The sequence below is a fragment of the Phyllostomus discolor genome, chromosome 3 (assembly GCF_004126475.2).
Source record: "Phyllostomus discolor isolate MPI-MPIP mPhyDis1 chromosome 3, mPhyDis1.pri.v3, whole genome shotgun sequence".
Taxonomy (NCBI): domain Eukaryota; kingdom Metazoa; phylum Chordata; class Mammalia; order Chiroptera; family Phyllostomidae; genus Phyllostomus; species Phyllostomus discolor.
The window spans coordinates 187,140,400-187,160,846 of NC_040905.2; the positions used below are offsets into that span (position 1 = coordinate 187,140,400).

Sequence of the window (20,447 nt, forward strand, 5' to 3'; positions counted from 1 at the left end):
TAACAGGAGCACCGCAGCTGGCTGTGGCTCTGGGGACATTTATTAAACAGATGAATCTGAGCGTCTGTCGTCTGGCCTCACAGAGGACAAGGAATCACAGAGTACAAAGGTCAGGGGCCATCCAAGGCCTCTGAGCTCCTCCCCATAAAAATGAGACTCCGACAGTCTGCTCCTGGTGAGAGGGTGAACCAGACACAGTACTAACGAACCGCATCACCCACTAGGGGCCTGCAAGAGCCTAGGTGCTGAGTAAAGAAGAAACAGTCACGTCATCACTAAAAATCTAGAGCCACAGGCTAGCCCTCATGTACTTTCAAGCCTAAATTTGTGTTCCTTGTGTGTTCTAAATGATAAACTAATAAATTAAAACCCCCAAAACTCAAGCTAATAATTTAAGTTAGAGTAATCCGAGGCCGGTAGTGGTACCGGTTTCAAGAACAAATGCAAATCCTCAATAGAGAGCCCTACCATTATCTCAGACCTTAAAGAATCTCCACAAATAAAACCTCAAAGGAGGGGCACAGCTCTTGATAAGAAGTAACTAGACTTAACAAAGAGGCACTGTAAGTGAGAAACAACAGAGAGTAGAAATAGACCCCCGGGAATTCAAAATTCAAATGCTAGAATTTTTATAAACAAACTTGACTATGGAATACCTGATTGCTATGTTGTTGTTTTTTTTCCCTAAAGAGGACCAATTAAAACAACAAGTTAGAAACAAGGAACAACAAAGGGAGACCAAGCAGATTTGGAAAAAGTTCAAATAGAACTTACTACAAATGAAAATTAAAATAATTAAAATTAAGATGTAATGGAAACCACAAATGACTTAAGTAAAATTTAAAAATTAATTTCAATTACAATAGCATAAAGTTCCACCCAGAAATAAATGAACAAATGTTATGAAAGGCTTCTACCAATAAAAACTACAAAGCGTTGTTGAGAGAAATTAAAGGCCTAACTAAATGGACAAACATACCATGCTCATGGATTAGAAAAATAAATATTATAAAGTTTTCAATTTTTCCCAAATTCTTGCAGCTATTGAGAAACTATCAATAAAATTGACCGGGACTTGTAAAGGTCTTAGATTAAACAAAATGATGTTGAAGAAGAGCAAATTTGGAGGGCTCACTCTACCTGATTTTAAGACTCACCATAAAGTACAGTAGTTAGGATAGTGATATTGACATTAAGATAGACAAATAGACCGATGTAAAGGAAAAGACAGCCCAGAAATAACACCATAAATATACAGTCAATCACTTTTGACAAAGGTACCAAGGTAGTTTAATGGAGATAGAAAGGTTTTTTCAACATATACTAGATCCACTAAATGTTAGCATGGAAAAAATTGAACCTTGATTCATATCTCATATCTTACACAAGATGTGAGTTATTTCAAGATAGCTTTAAGACTTTAAATGTAAAAGCTGAAACTATAGAGCAACTAGAAGGCCATGTATGAGAATATCTTTGTGATTGAGGGTAGGCAAAAATTTTCTGGACAGAACACAAAGAGAACTAACTGTTAAATGAAAAAGAAAATGACTGCTCTTTGAAAATAACAAAACAAAAATATTTACCATACACACATCTGCAAAGGACTCATATATGGATTATATAAATTATTCCTATAAATGATTACTAAAAGACTACAGCAAAAGACTTAAATGGACACTCACAAAAGATGGCATGCAAATGAATAACAATGCTCAATATTTCATCCGAGCTGAGGTGGTAGAGATCAGTGCGCAGGAAGCTTGCAGCTGCTAGCATCTGCAAGGCAGATCTGGAGAGGAAGGAGCTACACAAAGTTTTAGAAACCTGAGCAGGAGTCCCTTTGAGCCTTTGGCTGAATACTGATCTACGCATGCACAGAGGGAAACCACATAAAACCAGCGAGAACAACTTTGGAGGAAAGAAAAATTACTAAGAAGCTATAAAATAGACAATTCTCAAGAGTTCAGACTGAGTCAGGAATCATTTCAGGTCTCTCCAGCCAGAGTAGAGAGACCTTGTTAAATATACAGAGCATTTAACAGAGATGCCAGAAAAGGCCATACCTTACAAGTGAGGCAAAATTAGTCCTAGGATAAAGACTACTTTGGACTCGTCCTAAGGTAATTTTAAACTAAGCCTCAAAAGGATTGAACTAACCTGAAATACCTAACTTACTGCCAGAAAAAGTTCAAGACTCTTGAGAGGAATACAACAAACTTAAGCATTCCACACCCTAAAATTTACAATGTCTGGCATCCAATAAAAAATCATTAGGTAAGAAGTAGCAGGAAAAGGAGAGCCCAAAATATCAGTGGACAGAAGCAGACCCAGAAATCACAAAGACGATGGAATTATCTAAAAATGACATTGAAACAGATATATATATATATATATATATATATATATATATATATATATATATCATGTGCTTAAGGATATAAAGAAAATTGTGGACTTAATGAGAGGAGAGAAGGAAAAAATTTTAAAGAACCAAATGAACCTTCTAGAAATGAAAAATTTAATAGATAAAAGTGGTCAGATATAGAGCAACAGGGGCCCTCATTTATTGCTAGTGGGAATGTAAAATGATACAGTCATTTTGGAGGATAGTTTTATAGTTTCTTACAAGACTAAACATACTCTTATCAGATGATCTAGCACTTGTACTTCTTGGTATTTACCCAAGTGGAAAACTTACGTCCATACAAACACCTGCACATGCATGTTAATAGCAGTTTTATCCAGGATGAAAATGCAGAGGTAACCAAGGGGGACTACAGTAAGTGAATGGATAAGCTGTAGTAAATCTATACAATGAATTATTATTGAGTGCTAAAAAGAAATGAGCTATCAAGCCATGAAAAAACATGGGGGAAATTTAAACACATATTACTGCGTGAAAGAAGCCAATCTTAGAAGCCTGTATATTGTATGATTCCAACTATATGATATTTTGGAAAAGGCAAAACTATGGAGATGGTAAAAAAAAACAACCCAGTAGTTTACAAGGGTTAGAGAGGGAGGGATGAGTAGGCTGAGAACAAAGAATTTTTAGGGCATTGAAACTACTCTATGTGATACTATTGAGGTAGATACATGTCATACACTTGTCTGAGTCCATAGAATGGGCAATACCATGTGTGAATTTTAATGTAAACTATGGACTTTGAGTGATCATGATGTGTCAATATAGGTTCATAAATTGTAACAAGTGAACCACTCTGGTCAGGGATACTGATGGGGTGGGGAGGCTGTGCATGGCTCAGGGCAAGGGCTATCTGGGAACTCTATAATTTCTGCTCAATCTTGCTGTGAACCTAAAACACAAATATTTTTATTTATTATTTATAATTTTAACTTATTTATTTATATTTCATTTCTTTAAAAAATAAAGTCTATTTTTAAAAAGCAGAGAAAAGACAGATTGTTTACAAAGGAGAAATCAATTAATATCTGATTTCACATAAACAGCAATGGAAGCCAGAGACAGTGGAATGATATCTCCAGTATTTGAGAGAAAACAAATGATCAACCCAGAATTCTAAGTCCAGCAAAAACACTGTCCAAAAATAAGGACTAAATATAAAAACTAGGATTGTTTGCCACTAGCTGACTTTCACTAAAGGGAATTCAAAAGGGTATACTTTAGGCAGAAGGAAAGCGATTTGAGATGGAAAGTCTAGAGGTTAAAAAAAAATCAGAAAAAGTGGCAAAAATTGTTTGCAAAAATGGCCATGGCCACACTAACTCCCCTTGTCCCTATGCCCCTTTGCAATGTGATTTTGTCAAGAGATGGACTCTATATCCCCACTCGTTGGCCTTGACCCAATTTGGCCTTTACCCAGTTCATGCCCAAACCAATGGGATGTGGCAGACATGATGTTGTGCCAGTTGTGAACTTCCATTCATTACCTTGGCCCCCTCCTAAATTGTCATGTTCACAAGCCCAGGTTAGCCAGCTGGAGGATGAAAAATCACAGAGAGGAACTGCTCTAGACCATTATAGATCTGTTCAGCTCTCAGGTGACCTCCGTCTGACTATAGACTCATATGTGAGCTCAGCTGACATCAGTGTACATTGCCCTAGACCAGAAAAACTGCCCGGCCTACCCACGGTCTCATGAGAAATAATACACGGTTACTTCTTCAAGCCACTAAATTTTGAGGTGATTTGTCATTCAGTTAGGAGCACCAAGAGTTAGTAATAGATAATAATGGTATAAATCAATACCATTGGTTTGTGGGTTAAAAAATAAGATAGAAATAAAATATACAATAATAGTTAGCATATGACTAGAATTGAAGAGTCTAAAGTTTAAAGAAAAGACATTTATTTTTCTTATATAATAAGAACTCCAGGGGTAAGCATTTTATAGCTGGTACAGCTGCTCAAGGAATTTATCAAGGACTTTCTCTGTTTTTCTCTATAGTATTTCTAGTTCTGGACATTATCGTCCTTAGTTCACAAGGTAGCTGCTGTGTCTCTAAGCATTGCAATTGTGTTCCAGGCGGAAAGAAGGTGACGAGATGAGTCTCTCTTCTTTATGGGGAAAACAATATCTTTCCCACGAGCTCAACCTGATAGATTTCTTCATCTGTTTCACTAACCAGAACTCTGTCACATGGCCATATCTAGAAGCCTGAAGCCTGGGAAATTGAGATTTTTAGATAGGTGTACTGCTTTCCAAAGGAAATGAGGATTCTCTTATAAAATGAATGTAGGAATAGACATAGGTTAGGCACCTGGCAGTCAGGCTCTGCCCTGTTTGGAAGAAAACATTTTACTTAATGGGATAATCCAAAAGGAAAAAGAGACAATGCAGTCGGCATAAAGACTGAGAAGTAGTATTGGGCAGGGAGCCAGGCACTGGCATGAGAGCCTCCTAACCCTGGCTCTGCAGCTGATGAGCTGGGGGCTGGTTCTCAGTTTTTTCCCCTTAAAATCAAGATGTTGGAGTAAACACCTGTACGCCCTTTTGAGCGCCCGCAGAGACTGTAAAGGGAATTAACGTTTATGATAGATTTTTCATGTGTAATAGCTCATTTAGTTCTTACAGCAAAATGTGAGTCATTATCCCACCTTACACCGGGGGACGAGACATTTCAGAAAGATGGAGTAGTGTGTGCAGATCCCAGGTCTAGTAAATGGCAGAGATCCAGCTGGGGTAGGCAGGCCTCCAAAGCCAGAAGCTTCTTCCATTTCCCACCCTCTCTCTTTCAAAAGGGTGCATTTTTAGTTAGTGAACTTGAAGGTCACTCTTTCTAAACTGTGCCTTTCGAAGTGTGGCCTGGTGGCACCCGTAGCAGAATGGTCTGGGGACTTATTACAAAAGCAGACCCCTGGAACTGCTTCAGAATGAACTGAAGCAGACTCCCTAGGGCTGACTCCCAGGTATCCACATTCTTAAAAGCTCCCCAGGTTATTCAAAGACATTTAATAGTTCGAGAACCATGATTTTAAACTTATAATTTATCGTTCCATTTTAACGTAGTTTATTTATGGATCTATGGCTCATGGAAATTTCCTCCTAATATCAGGAAAATAAAATTTAAAAATAGTTCATTTCTTTTTCCTGTTCCTCAGTTCCCTAACGAACACACTCAATTCCATGGAAAATGTTAAGGAACTGAAAGTGTGTCATAGGAGATGTCCTAGCACTGACGAACTGAGGCTCTCTGTAAGGAAAAGGCACAGATTACCATGAACATGAATGCTGATTAAAATCATACAGAGGAGATGGGCAAAGGAAATGACATTAACTAAATATTTGCTATGTTCCAGATACTGTTCCAGACGCATTATGTCACTTAAGTGGCCTAAGACATGTGGTTCATTTTTTTTTTTATTTACAAATGGGGTAGGTACTATTATACTTTCATTTTGGAGATGAAGGACCTAATGATGACAGAAACACAGTCACTTGCCTGAGCTGAATCATTCATTCATTCATACAACAAATATCTCTTATGTGTGGTACTGAGAATAGAGCAGTGGAAAAGCAGTCCAGAGACTTCAGCTGTCACAAGGCCCTGACTTGCTCACCAAGTCTCCGTTAAAGAAACTGGGCACGAGACAGCAGATTGGAACTGAAGCCTTCCAGAAGTGGTCTCTCCAGGCATGGTCTGCCTGCTGCAGGGAGCAAGAGGAGAGCTTGCTGCTGGTGGTCTCCAGCAGCCCCAGAGAGGGGGCGGTTCCTGGTTTGAGCAGTAGCTGCAATGCCTTGTTAGGTCGTTCAGCACAAACCAGGCCCTTACCAGTCCAGAGAAGAGGAACAAGTCAGGAGTCTGGAGGAACCCCCACACCTTACATTTCTTTCACTAACCTTGGGCTGTAGATATTATTTCCATTTTATAGATGAAGAAATGGAGGCTCAGAAAGGTTCACGGACTTGCTCAAGTAGGTGTCCTAGCCAGGAAGGGAATAGGGCAGGTGGCAGATCCAGCTCCCACACCCCCAACCCTGCCCCTCTACAGCCCAGGAGGGAAGTCTTCACCGGCAGCTAGAAGTAGTTTACAAACCAGTGCTGGAGGCTGGTTTCTGATTCCTGCTACCAATGTTTCTTTCATTCCATCTTCGAGTCGCACAGAAAATAAAGTTTTCTCCTTAAAAGGTTCTGTGGAAAAAAAAAAGTTCTCTGTGCGACGTTACAGCCTCCTAGGCTGTGTTTGTGTCTGAAGAGAGGACTAGTCTGACAGGCGGAATTACAAATCTGGAGCTCATTTTGGCGTCCCAGAGGGAAGGTGGGTGGAGCGTCTCACAGTCTCACAGTAAATTAGAAATTCAGAATGAAAACGTAGCCGAGTTTATTTGGGTTTCTAGTGACACCTCAGAATTACTGTGCAGGCTTGTCAGAGGCAGCTCAAAGTAATGACTGCTTCCCCTCCGCCCCAGGGTGCTGCGTTCTAAGAAGGGGAGTCCTCCAATTCTGGAGGTGGAAGTGGGAACCTTCCCTGGCCCACCTGAATCTTAAAGGGGTGAGAGGGCAGGAGCGTGGTTTGAAGTCCTGTTCTGAGTCTGCTCTGAGTTACGGAGGGAGGCGGGAGGCTATTCAGGGCTGTGTCTGATCTCAGGATCTGAAGCCTGAGGCTGGTATTTGAGGCCAAGATTTGGAAAATTGCTGGGCCTGGAATTTGGCTAGGGGTGGTGCCTAGGTTGGGAGTACTCGCTGACGGCGGGAGAAAACAGGAGACTGAGTCGTATATGAAGGGCACTGAGGAAGGATCTTGGCAGAGACGTAGAAAGTTGAGGCATGGATCTGGGGAGGGGAAGTTGAAGCCTGCCTGATACTGCGGATCTGGGTGAATGTGTGTCGGGGTTGTGTCGGGATCAGTACCAGATCTTAAGTTCCTAGAGGAGGCTAGAAGAAAAGAGCGTCCACTGACCACAGCCTTTTTCGGAAAGCGACTCACACCCAGACACATCCATCGATCAGCCCTGGCCCTCTGGGAGTATTGGAACTGCCGGGCGCGGGCTAGTTTGGACCCTGGCCCTACGCAGTCTCCAGCAAGCCCGGAGCCGCTTCGGCTGGGGCAGGGGTCTGGCTGCAAGAACTCTGGGGAGTATGTGGGCGTGGCCAGAGGCCAGGCGCCCTCGGCTCTGGATTGGCTGTCCAGCATACCCGCAGGCGGGGCTCCGGGCTGTGTCTCGCTCAGCGGCTCGCACTCGGCCAGGAGGCGGGGCCGGCGGGAGCCCGACAGCCAATGGACGCACGCCCCCGAGCAGTTACAAAGGGCCGGAGCGAGGCCGCCGCGGCGGCGGGGGAGGTGGGGCGAGGCGAGGCTTGCTAAGGCGAGGCGGCGGCCGGGCCGGGCCACAGGCGGTGGCGTGGGACCATGGAAGCGGCTGCCGCTGCTCCGCGTCCCCGACTGTTTCCCCTCGTGCTGGCGGCGGCGGCGGCGGTGACGCTGGTCCCGGGGGCGACGGGTGAGCGGCGGGGCTGGCAGGCGGTTGCGGGGCGCGCGGGAGGCTGCGGGGCGCGCGGGCCGGGCCCGGCCTCTGGCTCACTCCTTCTCTTTCTCAAACATGGCGCGGGGCCGGGGGCGCAGGTGGCGGCGCCCGGTCCGGGGCCGGGCTTTTCTGACCGGGCTGTCGCCACGCGATCCGCGGGCAGGGAGGGAGGGCGGGGCGGGGGCGTGTGTCCCAGCACGGGTGGATGTGCCTGGCAGCAGGCGGCCGACCCCGCTGTCGACTCAGCGGGGAAGGCGTCACCGGAGTGGTCGGAGATCGGGGGCTGCCCTTTGGGGAGGGAATGGGCGAGGGCTGTGAGGCTGCCCGGGACTGGCCTCAGCCAGAGCGCTGCGTGGCGGTGTTCCGGCCACCCCACCCACAGTGGGTTGGTGCCCGAGGCTCCCCGGGCCCGGGGCGGAGGAGGCTTCCCGCGCAGGGTGTGAGCTTTGAGACTCCAGGGCTTCCCCGGGGGGTGGAGGGGGTGATGTGTGGTTGAGACCCCTGGGTCAGCAGGGCCGACCCCGGCGAGGCAAACTGCTTCTCCAGCCAGCGGTAGCTTTGGAAGAGGAGCTGAGCTTTGTGTGTGAGGAGCAGGAGGTACGAAGACGAGCGGAATGTTTCTCTCGTGCGTCTGGGAAGTGTTGAAGTGAATCCAGTAACCAGAAGGCTACAGATTGTTTTCGTAGTGGAAACTTGAACTTTTGTTCACTCTACGGGGCTTGGAATGTTTGAATGGAAATGGCTTTGTAAATTGATGAAAGACTTTTATTTCCTAGAAGGAACATCGCTAGTGAGGTTCCTTGTCTTGAGTGACAGTTCGAATCAATCGTCTGTGTAGCTGGTTTTTAAGGGAGAATGTTTCCTTTTTTTGCCAAAATATTAAATCAGAACTGAGGTACTTGGCCACTGCTTACCACCAAGGAGTGAAAAACTTTGTTATCATCCAAACTAAAATACTAAAAACTAAACCATAAAGCCCTAGTGTTAGCAACTAAAATATAGCGAAAGTACATTTCTGTTTCTGAAATTAAATACTAGATGTTTTCAAAAACAAAAACTCAGGCCTGAGGGTGCCAATTAGTACTAAGAGCTACTCTTCACTAAGAGCTTACTGTGATGTAGAGGTATAAAAAGTGCACCAAAGTACATTATCTCACCCTAATAACCGAATCCTCAGGACCAGTAGCATTTGCCCCATTTTATACATGAAAAACTGAGGTGTGGAGAGTTCCCCCCCCCCCCCCCACGCAATTACTAAGAGCTGATGTTAGGATTTGCACCCAGGGCTATGTTTCCAAAGCCTTTACACCTTTCATATTACACCTAACTGTCTGGCTTAGCTTGTTTGGCTTTTTCCATCCTCTCATGAGCAATTGGTCTTTATTATGCACTTTTAGATTTTGCCCTCAGTTTGAAAATCAGATTGGCTTTCTGACTCCTAGTACTTTCCTGGAGTCCCCTCACCTTGAACATACATTAGGGATAACAGGAGATCTTTGACATTGGTCTAAGGAGGAGGGAGGGCAGGATAAATGTGGGGACAGATGAGAGAATCGATATAGTTTTGCCTCAAGCAAAAATTACATTTTCACACCACTGTTAACTCGAATAACAGTTCCTTCATTTCACCTAGCCTGCCACACAAAGTTTCCATGGATTCAAGTAACAGTATTGGAGTAACTGATGTACAGAGCATCGCTCAGTCCAGGCTTTGGAGGAGCTCACAGACTCCAGGGGCATGCATGTAATACAAAGCTGATTCGGGTGCTAGTACACTGAAGTACAGACAACCTCAACTGGTTTGCCTGCCCTTGATGGTTACATCGATGTTCCAGTCCATCCTTTCAAATATTCTGAAGAAGCTCGGTGCTTTTTCTAAGTTTATAATTTGGCTTCCTTTTTAGGAGCTTGCAGTTCCTTATTGTCTGGGTATCCGTTTTGTATTTCGCTGCCCAGTTTCTGCTCTCTTCAACATAGATTTCTCTAGGGACATTGCTTCCCTGTCTGTAGTACACAGTTCAGTACCACCAGTCTACGTGTATATCTCATGTGAGAACGCTGTTTGCTTCCTCTCTGCCATTTCATAACTTTTTTCTTTGAAAACATATGCCTAAACCCAACTCTTCTTTATATTAATACCTCTTGAATGTCTGTCTCTTCCTTCCTTTGTATGCATCCATCCGTTTAGCCCTGCCTGTGTCATCCCTCACATCTAGTTGCTCTCCAGTGTTTCTCTCTCCTAGGATTTTTGTAGGCTACTGCCCAGCTAATCTTCCTCAGTCATCCCTACAAAGGTTTTACAGGATTATCCATTTGTATTCAGCACTTAGAGCAGCGTTTGAGGCTTATGATTAGGGTCATCCCTGAGTATCCAGCACTTCTCACTATTGCAAACCCTCAATTCCAGCGATTTCTGTTTTCCCACTTCTGACTTTGCAGCCTTTTCACTCCATACTTAATTTCCTCCCTTTTGGGAGTGTGAAGAGGGTCGTTCTCAGTCCTGACTTCCTGTACTCTATTCCCCTGAACTATATATCACTTCAGTTTCTGTTGCCTATTTCTGCCGTCCTGCACTGTTATTTAGCTGTGCTCTTGAACATGATATAGTTACCCAGAGGCCAGGGTTATGCCTTTTATTTTCTTTATGCACTCAGAACCTAGCACTGTGTTTATATTCTGTTCCACTTAGGTAAATACTTGTTGATTAAATAAATTCCACTTGACTGAGCTTAGCATTTATGTAATATACTGTTATATGTAAGTATAGTTTATGCAATATTAATTGATAACATGTATATTCTGGACAAGTCATATGTGGTGAAAGAACCAGGTGTTATTAGATTTGGTTATTATTACCAACTTCACCTCTAGTTATGCAGAAAATGGGGTAATACCTATTTTTCCTAATTCATGAGATCGTGAAGTTCAGATGAGAAAGTTGTATTGGGGTTTGAGGTTGCTATTTGGTATTGGTAGTAGTAGGTAGGTCTGATGTTCATCCAGCAATCCCCATTGGCCATGTGTGTTTTGATTGGTCAGACATCCTTTCTGATTGGTTGGTACCATTGTAGCACCAGTTGTTAAATATTTTTGGCATCACCCCCACCCCCTACAGACACACACACATACAGGAGCATCAGTATTGAAAGAGGGAAATGATTAATGTAGGCTGAAGTGATTGGAGACGTTTCCCGGACACTTTAGGACTTAAACTGACTTTGAAAGGTGGCTAGAATCCCGATGGGCAAAGAGGGGGATTCGATGAGTGTTAAGCTGTCTTTGCAAACCGTGTGCCCCAACTGTCCCTGGGCCTACCCTGCAGCACAGAAACCAAAACATTTATTGATTGGCTGGCAAGTTACTCTTTAAGTTCCCTATTCTATACTGTGATTTGGATGTATTCACCATTATTATTTTCTTTGCAATTCCAAAACCTCTATAATAATGTGACTGCAAACAAATAAGAAAGGCATTCTGAGTGGGATAAGTGGGGGAGAATAATATCAGGACTGGCCATTCTGAGGTGAAAGTCATTAGTCCCTTCAGTTTACAGATGGAAAACAGGACTGAGAGGGCAAGGTGAATATCTCAGGGTCGGGCAGGACCAAGATAGGAACTTTGATTTTCTGATTCCAAATCTTGTTCCCTCTGTGGCTCTTTAAAATAGGAAGGACTCGAAGGGGAGAAGGGATAGGGTTAGTGGAGTTGTTGGCTGCGAGAATGGCACCAGGCATTAGACTGGTGGAGTCAGACTGGGTCTTGGTGCAGCAGCCTCGGTACTTTGACGCGGACACCAGCCTGCAGTGTCCGAGACGTTGTGAATGAGACGAGATAAATTCACACGGACTACCGAGTCCCGTGGAGGAAAAGGGACAGGACGGCACAACATAGTTACTCTCTCAAGGGGAGAGCGTGCTGACCCTTGCCATGACAAGCTTTTATTGGCTTTCTAATAGCATAATCAAAGAAGGTTTTCATTCATTATACTTAGGTTTGCTTTAGGTAATTACTTTTTACAGATAGCAGCGGAAGGGATATTACAGATGACTTCTTACAGATTAACAAGGAAAAAATGTTGTAACTGCAAGGGACATAATAAGAGTAACAGGTCTGGTTACACTTCAGTGCTTGGGAGAATTAGCACAGACTTCAGGAAGTTACTTTAAAGATATGCAGTAAGCATTTGCTGCCTGAACTCAGGGTGAGAAAGTTTTAGCAAGAGCAAGTCACAAAGCAGCCTAGGTATAATGCAGGCCTGATTTCCCACAGGAGAACTTCTTCACAGGCATGGTCCTGCGTGCCAGCTCGCACCCCACTGGTTTTTCATGTGGGTGCTGAGCTACATTTCCATGTCTCTTGAAGCGGTCCCCTATAGCACTTGAGTTCTGGCCAAGAAAGAATTCGGGGTCAAGATTCAGACTATAAGAAAAAGTTCATTTAGAAAGTCACTGAGGCAGAAGTAGTGAGCTGTACGGAATGGGCTCAGGAAACCAATTACACAGGCGAGAGAAGGGTGAAGGTGATGCACCTAGGGGGAGGAAGAGGGAGAAGGGAGACAGAGCCCCTGGGTCCTCTGTCCTAAGGGCTGTTAAAGGTAGAGATTTCAGGGGAGGTACTAAGAGAGGGTCTCAATAGAATATTCACCTGCTTTCTAGGTGTGTCCTTTCAGGGCCCTGGTCTCCACTGATTGGTGAACACCAGGGCGTTGGTTACTGCAGCTGGTCCCGATGTCAGCCACAGCATAGCTTTGGGTTTTGCTGCTTTTCTGGGCCTGGAGCTGGAACACAACTGAGGCCCAGATGGATTTGATGCGGGTCGGAACCTCATTGTCCTGGGGACTTAATGCTTAAGAGCTGTTCTCCAGCCCCATTGTTCATTCCCCCTCTGAGGAGGTCTAACCTCTTGGCTAGCAACAGGCAAAGGGGGGAAACGTCTGGGAGGGCCTGCACCGCATGACCTGTGATACGAAAGGTCAAGGATCTAAACCGAATGGCCAGCAGTACACTAGGGGAGTGGAGATTTCCGTGGGGGGAGGTCCTTGTTTTCCCAGTTTTGCCCATTGCTGGGCACCCGGGGCTTTCAGCCGTGGAGACTGTCTGTACTTGACCTGTCATTCTCGCTCTGCTCATGTGTGTCTAACTGCCTGCCACAGAGTGACTTACCTAAGTGATCTTGATTTCAAAGGACCTCAGAAAAGTGACTTCTGTAGGTGGGAAGGAGGGGGAAGTTATCACATCCTCAAGAGAAGGTCAGTATCATTTTTATATTGCTGATGAAAGAACCTGGTATAGTATTTGCTGGTTGAGAAAATTAGGCTTTTGTTACTTTGGAAGATGGTGAAACAGTTTTGAGATCCATTGAAATGGGATGTAATTGAAAAGGCCTTGCAGCGCATGGTTAGGTTTAGAATTTTAGATGATCTACTTTGTTATTGAAATTAAATGGAGAACTGACATGATCAAGATAATCAAGAGGAAGAAGAATCTTGTTCTGTGTGGAGGGCCTTTTGTGAAAGGTTCTTGCAGGCCTAGCTGAAACAGTTATCTGAACTCCACACCCTTCTGAAACCATTATGTTGCATTGGATATGTTCATTTCTAATGAAATGGGTTTTGAAATTGCCATTGCCTTTTTGACGGAAGAAAGAAGGTGCCTCCTCAAAGCACAGAGCCCCGCTGCACATGTTGACAAGCCTCCTGTGTTTTGCTGTTCTTTCTTGGTTGTGGCTTACATAATGCAAGTTCTCAGAACAGATGGACTGTGGTTGGGTATCATGTGATTGGGTCACATCTTTGCTTCCTGCTTCTGGAATTGAGGGCAGACGCTGGCATGTTTCTCAGGGATTTTCATGCTCTGACCCACAGAACTGGCTCAAGAAAACTTTTGGAGTCTTCTCAGAATTTATGGTCTGTGTTACCCAGCCTCACTTGAATACTTAGGATAACATTTAACATCTTTCTTAACTGAGTTTTCTCGATATCAAATCCAAGTAGTCTCCATAAACGTTAAGATTTGCTGCTGCTCTGAATTCAGTCCGGTATGGTTTTGGGCCAGATAATGCAAATAGGTTTCTTATGGTTGTCCCTTTTTGACGTGAACCTGTGACTGGCTGACTTGTAGGTGTTTGCCTTGGATAAACCTGTTCTCAAACACTCGTGAGTGAAGTAAGTGTGGTTGGTTTTATGGGTCCAGTGTTATAGATCAGGTCTGGCCTTTTGTAAAGGTGCTTTCTCATTTTGGCAATCTGAGAGCATTGCACATTATAAAGAATGATGTCTAACTTTGAAAAAAATTATGACTTGTAAAAAATTATGACTTCCTAGGTATACCCACAGGTTGCTTTGACATTTCTTGAAAGTTCACTTGCACTATTTTATCAATATACTGACTCCAGCACAGTAATGCCCCTTTTTGTATTACAAAATCATAAGCATGTAATTCTATAATATAACCTATCACACTCAAGCACACCATATGACATTTTAGGCGAAATGTTAAAATTACTGTCCATCTCGTGTAAGACATGCGTGTACCTTACCAACCACACCCAAGCAAGCCTTACTTCTGCTAGACCCTGTATTACAAGAATGTGCCAGGCATTCTCTCTGCCTTGCCTTATTTAACTCTCAGAACCAACCCTGAATGATAGCTATATAACGATACAAAAGCTTCATTATGTTCTTACTTAATAATACAAGACTCTTTTTAAGTCCATTTGTTCCTAGGTCCAGGTGACCAATGCTTAGAAAATAACTGTAGATTTTGAGGACACTGGTTCTAACCCAAGATTCTTTTCAGCTCTCTTACATTATCTAAAGATGTTAAATTTTGTCTTTCATCTTTTAATTATAAATATATTTATAAAAGGAAGACACTGCTTCAAATCAAACAGATGTAAGACTGGAACATGTTTGGAATGGGAGAGAACCTTCAGCAAAGAAGTGACTTACCTTTCATCATCACTTACCTTTCACCTCATTCTCTTTCTCTTGGATTCAGTACCTTGTTGCCTTAAGTGGAGTAGTATTTATTTTGACCCTGAACTCCTAGCTTAGGTAGGGAACCTTGCTCAGTTCGCTGTGATATTCTTCCCTCCTAGATTTCAGGTCCATGCTTTGTCCCTGCTGCCCCCACCCCCCACCCCCAACACCAAAGAAGTATATAGTCAGAATTATTAGTTGTGATCTTCTGGTTGCCATGTAATGAGCCTTTAGGCTGTACTGCTTTCTCTGCAGTAATATGACTGACCTCTTGGGAATCTGCTCTGGTCCCTGGCCTGCATTTACACCACGGGCTTCAGGTTATGGTTGCGATTTCCTAGGTCTCACCTTTCTATTCTCCTGGAGCCCCCCCCCCCCCCCCCCCCCCCCCCCCCCCCCCCGATGGCTACTTTGTTAAATGCTTTTCATGCTGCTGTTTTTCTCCGTGGACCAAACACCAGTACAGTTGTATTTCTAGACCATCTTTATTTTTCTCTTTGCATTGATCTGTTTTTCTTCCAGTTTTGAAGGCATTCAAATCACGTGACTTGGTTTCCAGCATTTTTAATAACACCTTTGTTTCTGGGAGTAGATATAGAAACCCCCACATACTTGTCTGGAATTAGATTCTAATTAGTGTATCTCTCTGGGACTCACTTTTAAGAGGATAACACCTAACTTAAATGACAGTTGTGGAGGTGTAGTGTACTGTAGTGTTTATAAAGTGTGTGGCACATGGCCGGATATTAGATACTCAATGAGAGGAAATAATTATATATTTAAATAACTGAGGGAATGTCGGAGGAGGAAATTCATCGTATATGATGAAGAACTATGATTAATTGGTAGACTGACAGGCAGATTTCACTCAGTATTAAGGAAGTACTTTCTATCAATGGGAACAGTCATAAAGTTGAGCTTTCTGAGGCACTGTCCCCCGTCACTGGGAGTATTCAGTGACGTGGATACAGAGAGTGGATTGCCGTCTGTCTGAGAAGTTGTAGAAGGAATTTCTTGGAATTGATTAACTCCAAGTTCTGTTTCTACTCTAGGTCTCTGTACTGCTAGGTGTGATCCAAGCTTGTTTGCTCACTGTTTTTAGCTGTCATACAGGCTTTCAACCTCCCTAGCATTTTAAGGCTTTGAGATGATCACTATTTCGTAATTTTCTTATTGTATGGGGAAAATGTATTCATTAACTGGCTTATGTACTCTGGCCGTTTTTCAAAACAGGATTTAGGAAGCTTGAAATAAAAACATTAAGAACAAAACTAATGATCAGAAAGATAAGAATCAATAAGTAAAAGGGAAAAAGAAAGAGAACGATTACCTATAACTTTTAGCAGAAGAAAGCTTTAGTAGTTGAGCACAATAGGTAGCTCAGAGTTTTCTAACAGTGAGGAAGGGAGCCTGATAGTCTGTGTAGATCTCATTGCCTACTGTAGAGAATTCACGAGGAGGCTGCCATCTTCCTTAATAATACGGGCCGCAAACAAAAAGATTGCAATGCAGGGAGGGTCTCCAAGTGGTCAGGGGTGCGTGGGACCTGGCAGCCTTGATTTCTTGTTTTCTCAGGCTTCCTCTTTAACACGTATTGAGGGTTCAGTTCAGTACGGCCGCCACCATTTTTCTCCTGCACTCTGAGGCTCTGATCCAAGTATGAACACGCTAGTCTTAACCCAGTGCCAAGGGAACAGCTGATGTAAGACTGGAACATTTAAATCAAGCTTTGCTAAAAGCTAGGGGATAATGAATAGAGAGAAACATGAAACTGTTCAACCTGGCTTAAAGAGACGTTTGCCTCACGTCCTTATCTTTTGGCCTGTCTCCACTTGGCAGTCTTCATCGGGGTACTGTAACCAGAGGTGAACAGCACCTTTCAGCGCGCAGGCACCAGGCAGCAAGATCCAGAGTTTCTTTGCTTGGGTTTCCCGTTTGAAAAGCTGCCTCCTGGGTAGTGGATGTTGGGAATGATGACTCTGTTTACTCAGAAAGAGTGCCCCTACCATATGTAGCTTGCATAGTAACCCCAATATTTATATAAAAGATACTCACATATGTTACCATGAAGGGCATTCTTTGGTTAGAGATGGGCTGATTTCATTGGGAAAATCAGGTTTCTCCCTGCTCTTGAGCAGAATCCATTGTAGAAGTCTTTGTGTAGGGAGCAGTGGAAAGTAAAGTGAAGAATTCGGGGTTATCACTCTCTGTGACTTGCGTGGATTCATTTTCCTTTCTTATTCTGCCGTTATTGAGTTACTTTAGGCCTGTTCCCATGTTTCTTTGTCCTGGCCAAAGGGCCAAACCTCCTTATTTTTGTTCACTTGCTTCAGGATAACCATTCCATCTAGATTTCCTAGGTGTGAACCTCACTGATTACATAATGGTGTCCTATTTATAGTTCTAGGACACCTTGTGCAGGCATCCTGTTACATTTCTACAATATAAGATCTTTAAATATGCATCGAAATACAAATAGCTCCCATGGGGAAAAAAGTAAAAACAAATAATTGGCTTTTTCTACTAGAAGTGAAGACTAATACGCTTATTCAGGAGCACTGAACTTAGAGGAGATAGCTATATTTTAAGAGGAATATAGGGATAGAAAAGCAGTAACTGTTCCTTTTCATCTGTACAAAAACACAATATATGTGTGGAGTTTTTTTTTTTACTTGATGCATTCATTTCCAAATTGAACCATAATGTGCTCTAATTGAGTCTCTTTGTTTAGCACATGGCTGTTGATTTGAGTACTTTCTCCAGTTGAAAAACTGACGTTTTAATTTTGTTATTCAGTCTGCAACAGATTTAAATAAAAACACCAAGATTGTGTATTGTAGATTTCCTTCAACAATAATTATATGTAATTATTTTACCAAAATAAACAAGTTAAAGTAGTTGTAGCTATTTTATCTCATTCCACATTTGGAAAAAATTACAAACCAGGGGCCAGAGTTTGTTCATGTTTCTCAATGGGGAAAGATAATTTCTTTCTTTTTTTTTTAAAGGATTTTATTTATTTTTAGAGAGGGGGGAAGGGAAGGAGAGAGGGAGAGAAACATCAATGTGTGGTTGCCTCTCATGTACCCACTCCTGGGGACCTGGCCCACAACCCAGGCATGTGCCCTAGACTGGGAATCGAACTGGCGACCCTTTGGTTGGCAGGTGGGCACTCAATTCACTGAGCCACACCAGCCAGGGTGAGGAAAGGTAATTTCTGATTGCTCATTCCATCAAGTTTCACCAAAGCAATGTACAGTTTGATGCTAGTGAAGAGTACTGGACACGTAGAGAGGAAGTGCAACCGGAGAGTAGCTACCTGCTACTTAAAACAGTTGATATTTTCATGAATGTGGTGTCTCAGAAATTTTAAGGGACCTATGACGATTAAATGAGATCGTGCACATCAAACTTAAGGCATTCTTTGGCACATAGAAGACACCAAGTAAATGATAGTTGTTAAGAAAAATAGTTTTTCATAGGATTACAGAATTTTTAGACTGGAAAGAACCATAACTAAGGGGATCATGATTGTTATCTCATCTGATTCTCTTTTACAGGTGAGGAAGTTGGGGCTCAGTAGTTATGCAGTGTTTCAGGGTAATCAGGATGATTCACTAATGACTGAACAGGCATCTGGCCTCCTCCTCACTTTAGAACTTCACTTAGCATCTCTTTTCTGACTCAAGCCTCTTTCAGGTAGAATGATTTTTTAAAAAATCATCTAAATTTATGGGAGAATCTGTCAAATCAGACTCCTAACAGAAAGATGCATAGGTGGATAAATGACAATAATGTTAATATAGCAAAATAGTAATAATGATAGAATTTAGGTGGCAGGTAGGTACATAGGTGTTCCCAGTTCTGTCAGTTTTCTGAATGTTTGAAATGGTCATAATAAAATACTGGAGGGGGGGGTTGAAAAATCTGTACACCCCGGGTGTGTTTGTTACTGGTCTAAACAGCAGTGCTTGCTGCCGGCGAAGGGCGTAAAATGCCCCGGGAGCTGGGGCCTCTGGGAGTGCACATTCGAGGGCCTTTCCTTGACATTCTCCAGGGATTGAGAACCACAGGTCTTCTTTGACTTTTTCTTTTCGTTCTTTTCTCTCTCCTTTAAAAAAAAACTCAAATGATCATTGTGCCTTGCAGATTTGAAATTCCTAACCCACCAAGAGACAAGCAGGTTCGCACAATTAGCACTGTAGATCACATTCTTATAAATAAATGCTTTCCCCCCCCTTCCTATTGTTTTTGCTTTCTATTTTCCCATGGTATATTTTACTTTTGTTCCTTTCCTTCTTGTTTTTAATGCATTTCTAAGCTTGAGCCTTTTGTTCTCGGATAATCTTTCTCCCTAAGATCACAATGGTTTCTTCCATCTGATTCCACCCCCCCCACCTTTTTTTTTTTTTAAGAAAATGGCCATATAAATATTCTTGTAGCTAGGGCTTTTCCACTCTTTCTTATTTAAGTTTGTCAGATCCAGCCTTCCCTTTCTTTATGGTGGGAAAAGGAGAAGGAAGGGGGAATTTTAATAAATGGGCTTTTAGGAATGAAGTGGGAACGCAGGGGATACTCTTTAAGGACCACCAGACTCAGAAGTAGCTGTGCGTTGCCAGCAGATGGTGTGCCCTAAGGAAATAGCTGCTCTGAGTGACTGGGTGTTTGCATCTAATTTAGCGTAGACATCCTGGAACAGGGAGAAAGTCTCGTGGAGCAAATGGGTATAATCAGCTATGAACCATTCTAAACCACAGCTAGGACCTGGTAATTATTGACTGTGTATAGATGTCATAATTCCATTCTGCACATATATACGCTGCATGATTCTATGCCATATTTCCGGTTTTTTTTAAAGATAAACACCAAGCCCTGGCATGCTTTAATCTTTTAGTAACACCCCTTCCCCCAACTAGAGCCCTTCAGTGACCAGAATGCCAGCATCAATGCCACAAGCAATTTGAAACCCATATCCCTAGTGCTGTCTCTGGATATCTAGATTGTGAGGTCTGAAAACTTGATTAGGTTGGTTGTAGTGCCTCCCAAGCTCCAGTGTTTATATACACAGGAGTCTGGAAAGGGTAACCGTTCTTTCAAAAGGAGTTCAGATAAGACTAGATGCGTGCATACTTGCACCCCAAGGGAGGCCATGGGTTCAATGGTTAGTCATTTGATCAAATATAAAAATATTATGAAAATATACATATTATAAAATATTATAAAAGCCCTGTGTTTTGACTGGGCTTTAATGCCCTTGCTTGGTATAGTTCCCTATGTTCCTCTAGGTGACTGCCAGCAGGATTGAACTGCTTGCTGTGACATTTTGTTTGAAAAGGAAAATGAACATTTCAGACTGGGGAAGGCAAGAAAATGAAAGCTTGTGTGGTTCACCAGGTCTCTGAGGTTTCTAGCAATATCATCCCTCTTTTGGCCAAATTTGGTAACTTTTTTGTACACCTGTTGTCCCAGTGTAATTATTATTAAGGACACTCGGAGAGTCTTGGTTTGAATGACAAA

At 42.9% G+C, this 20,447-nt stretch overlaps 1 protein-coding gene across 1 annotated transcript in view; it reads left to right on the forward strand.

Annotated features, from left to right (window-relative positions):
- The first annotated feature begins 7,754 nt into the window (after positions 1-7,754).
- Positions 7,755-20,447, forward strand: part of TGFBR1 (transforming growth factor beta receptor 1) — a 48,933-nt gene continuing 36,240 nt past the window's right edge. The window contains exon 1 of the mRNA XM_028516053.2: positions 7,755-7,927. Within this exon, the coding sequence (XP_028371854.1) occupies positions 7,837-7,927 (91 nt within the window). The 5' untranslated portion in view covers positions 7,755-7,836. The remainder of the gene's footprint in view (positions 7,928-20,447) is intronic.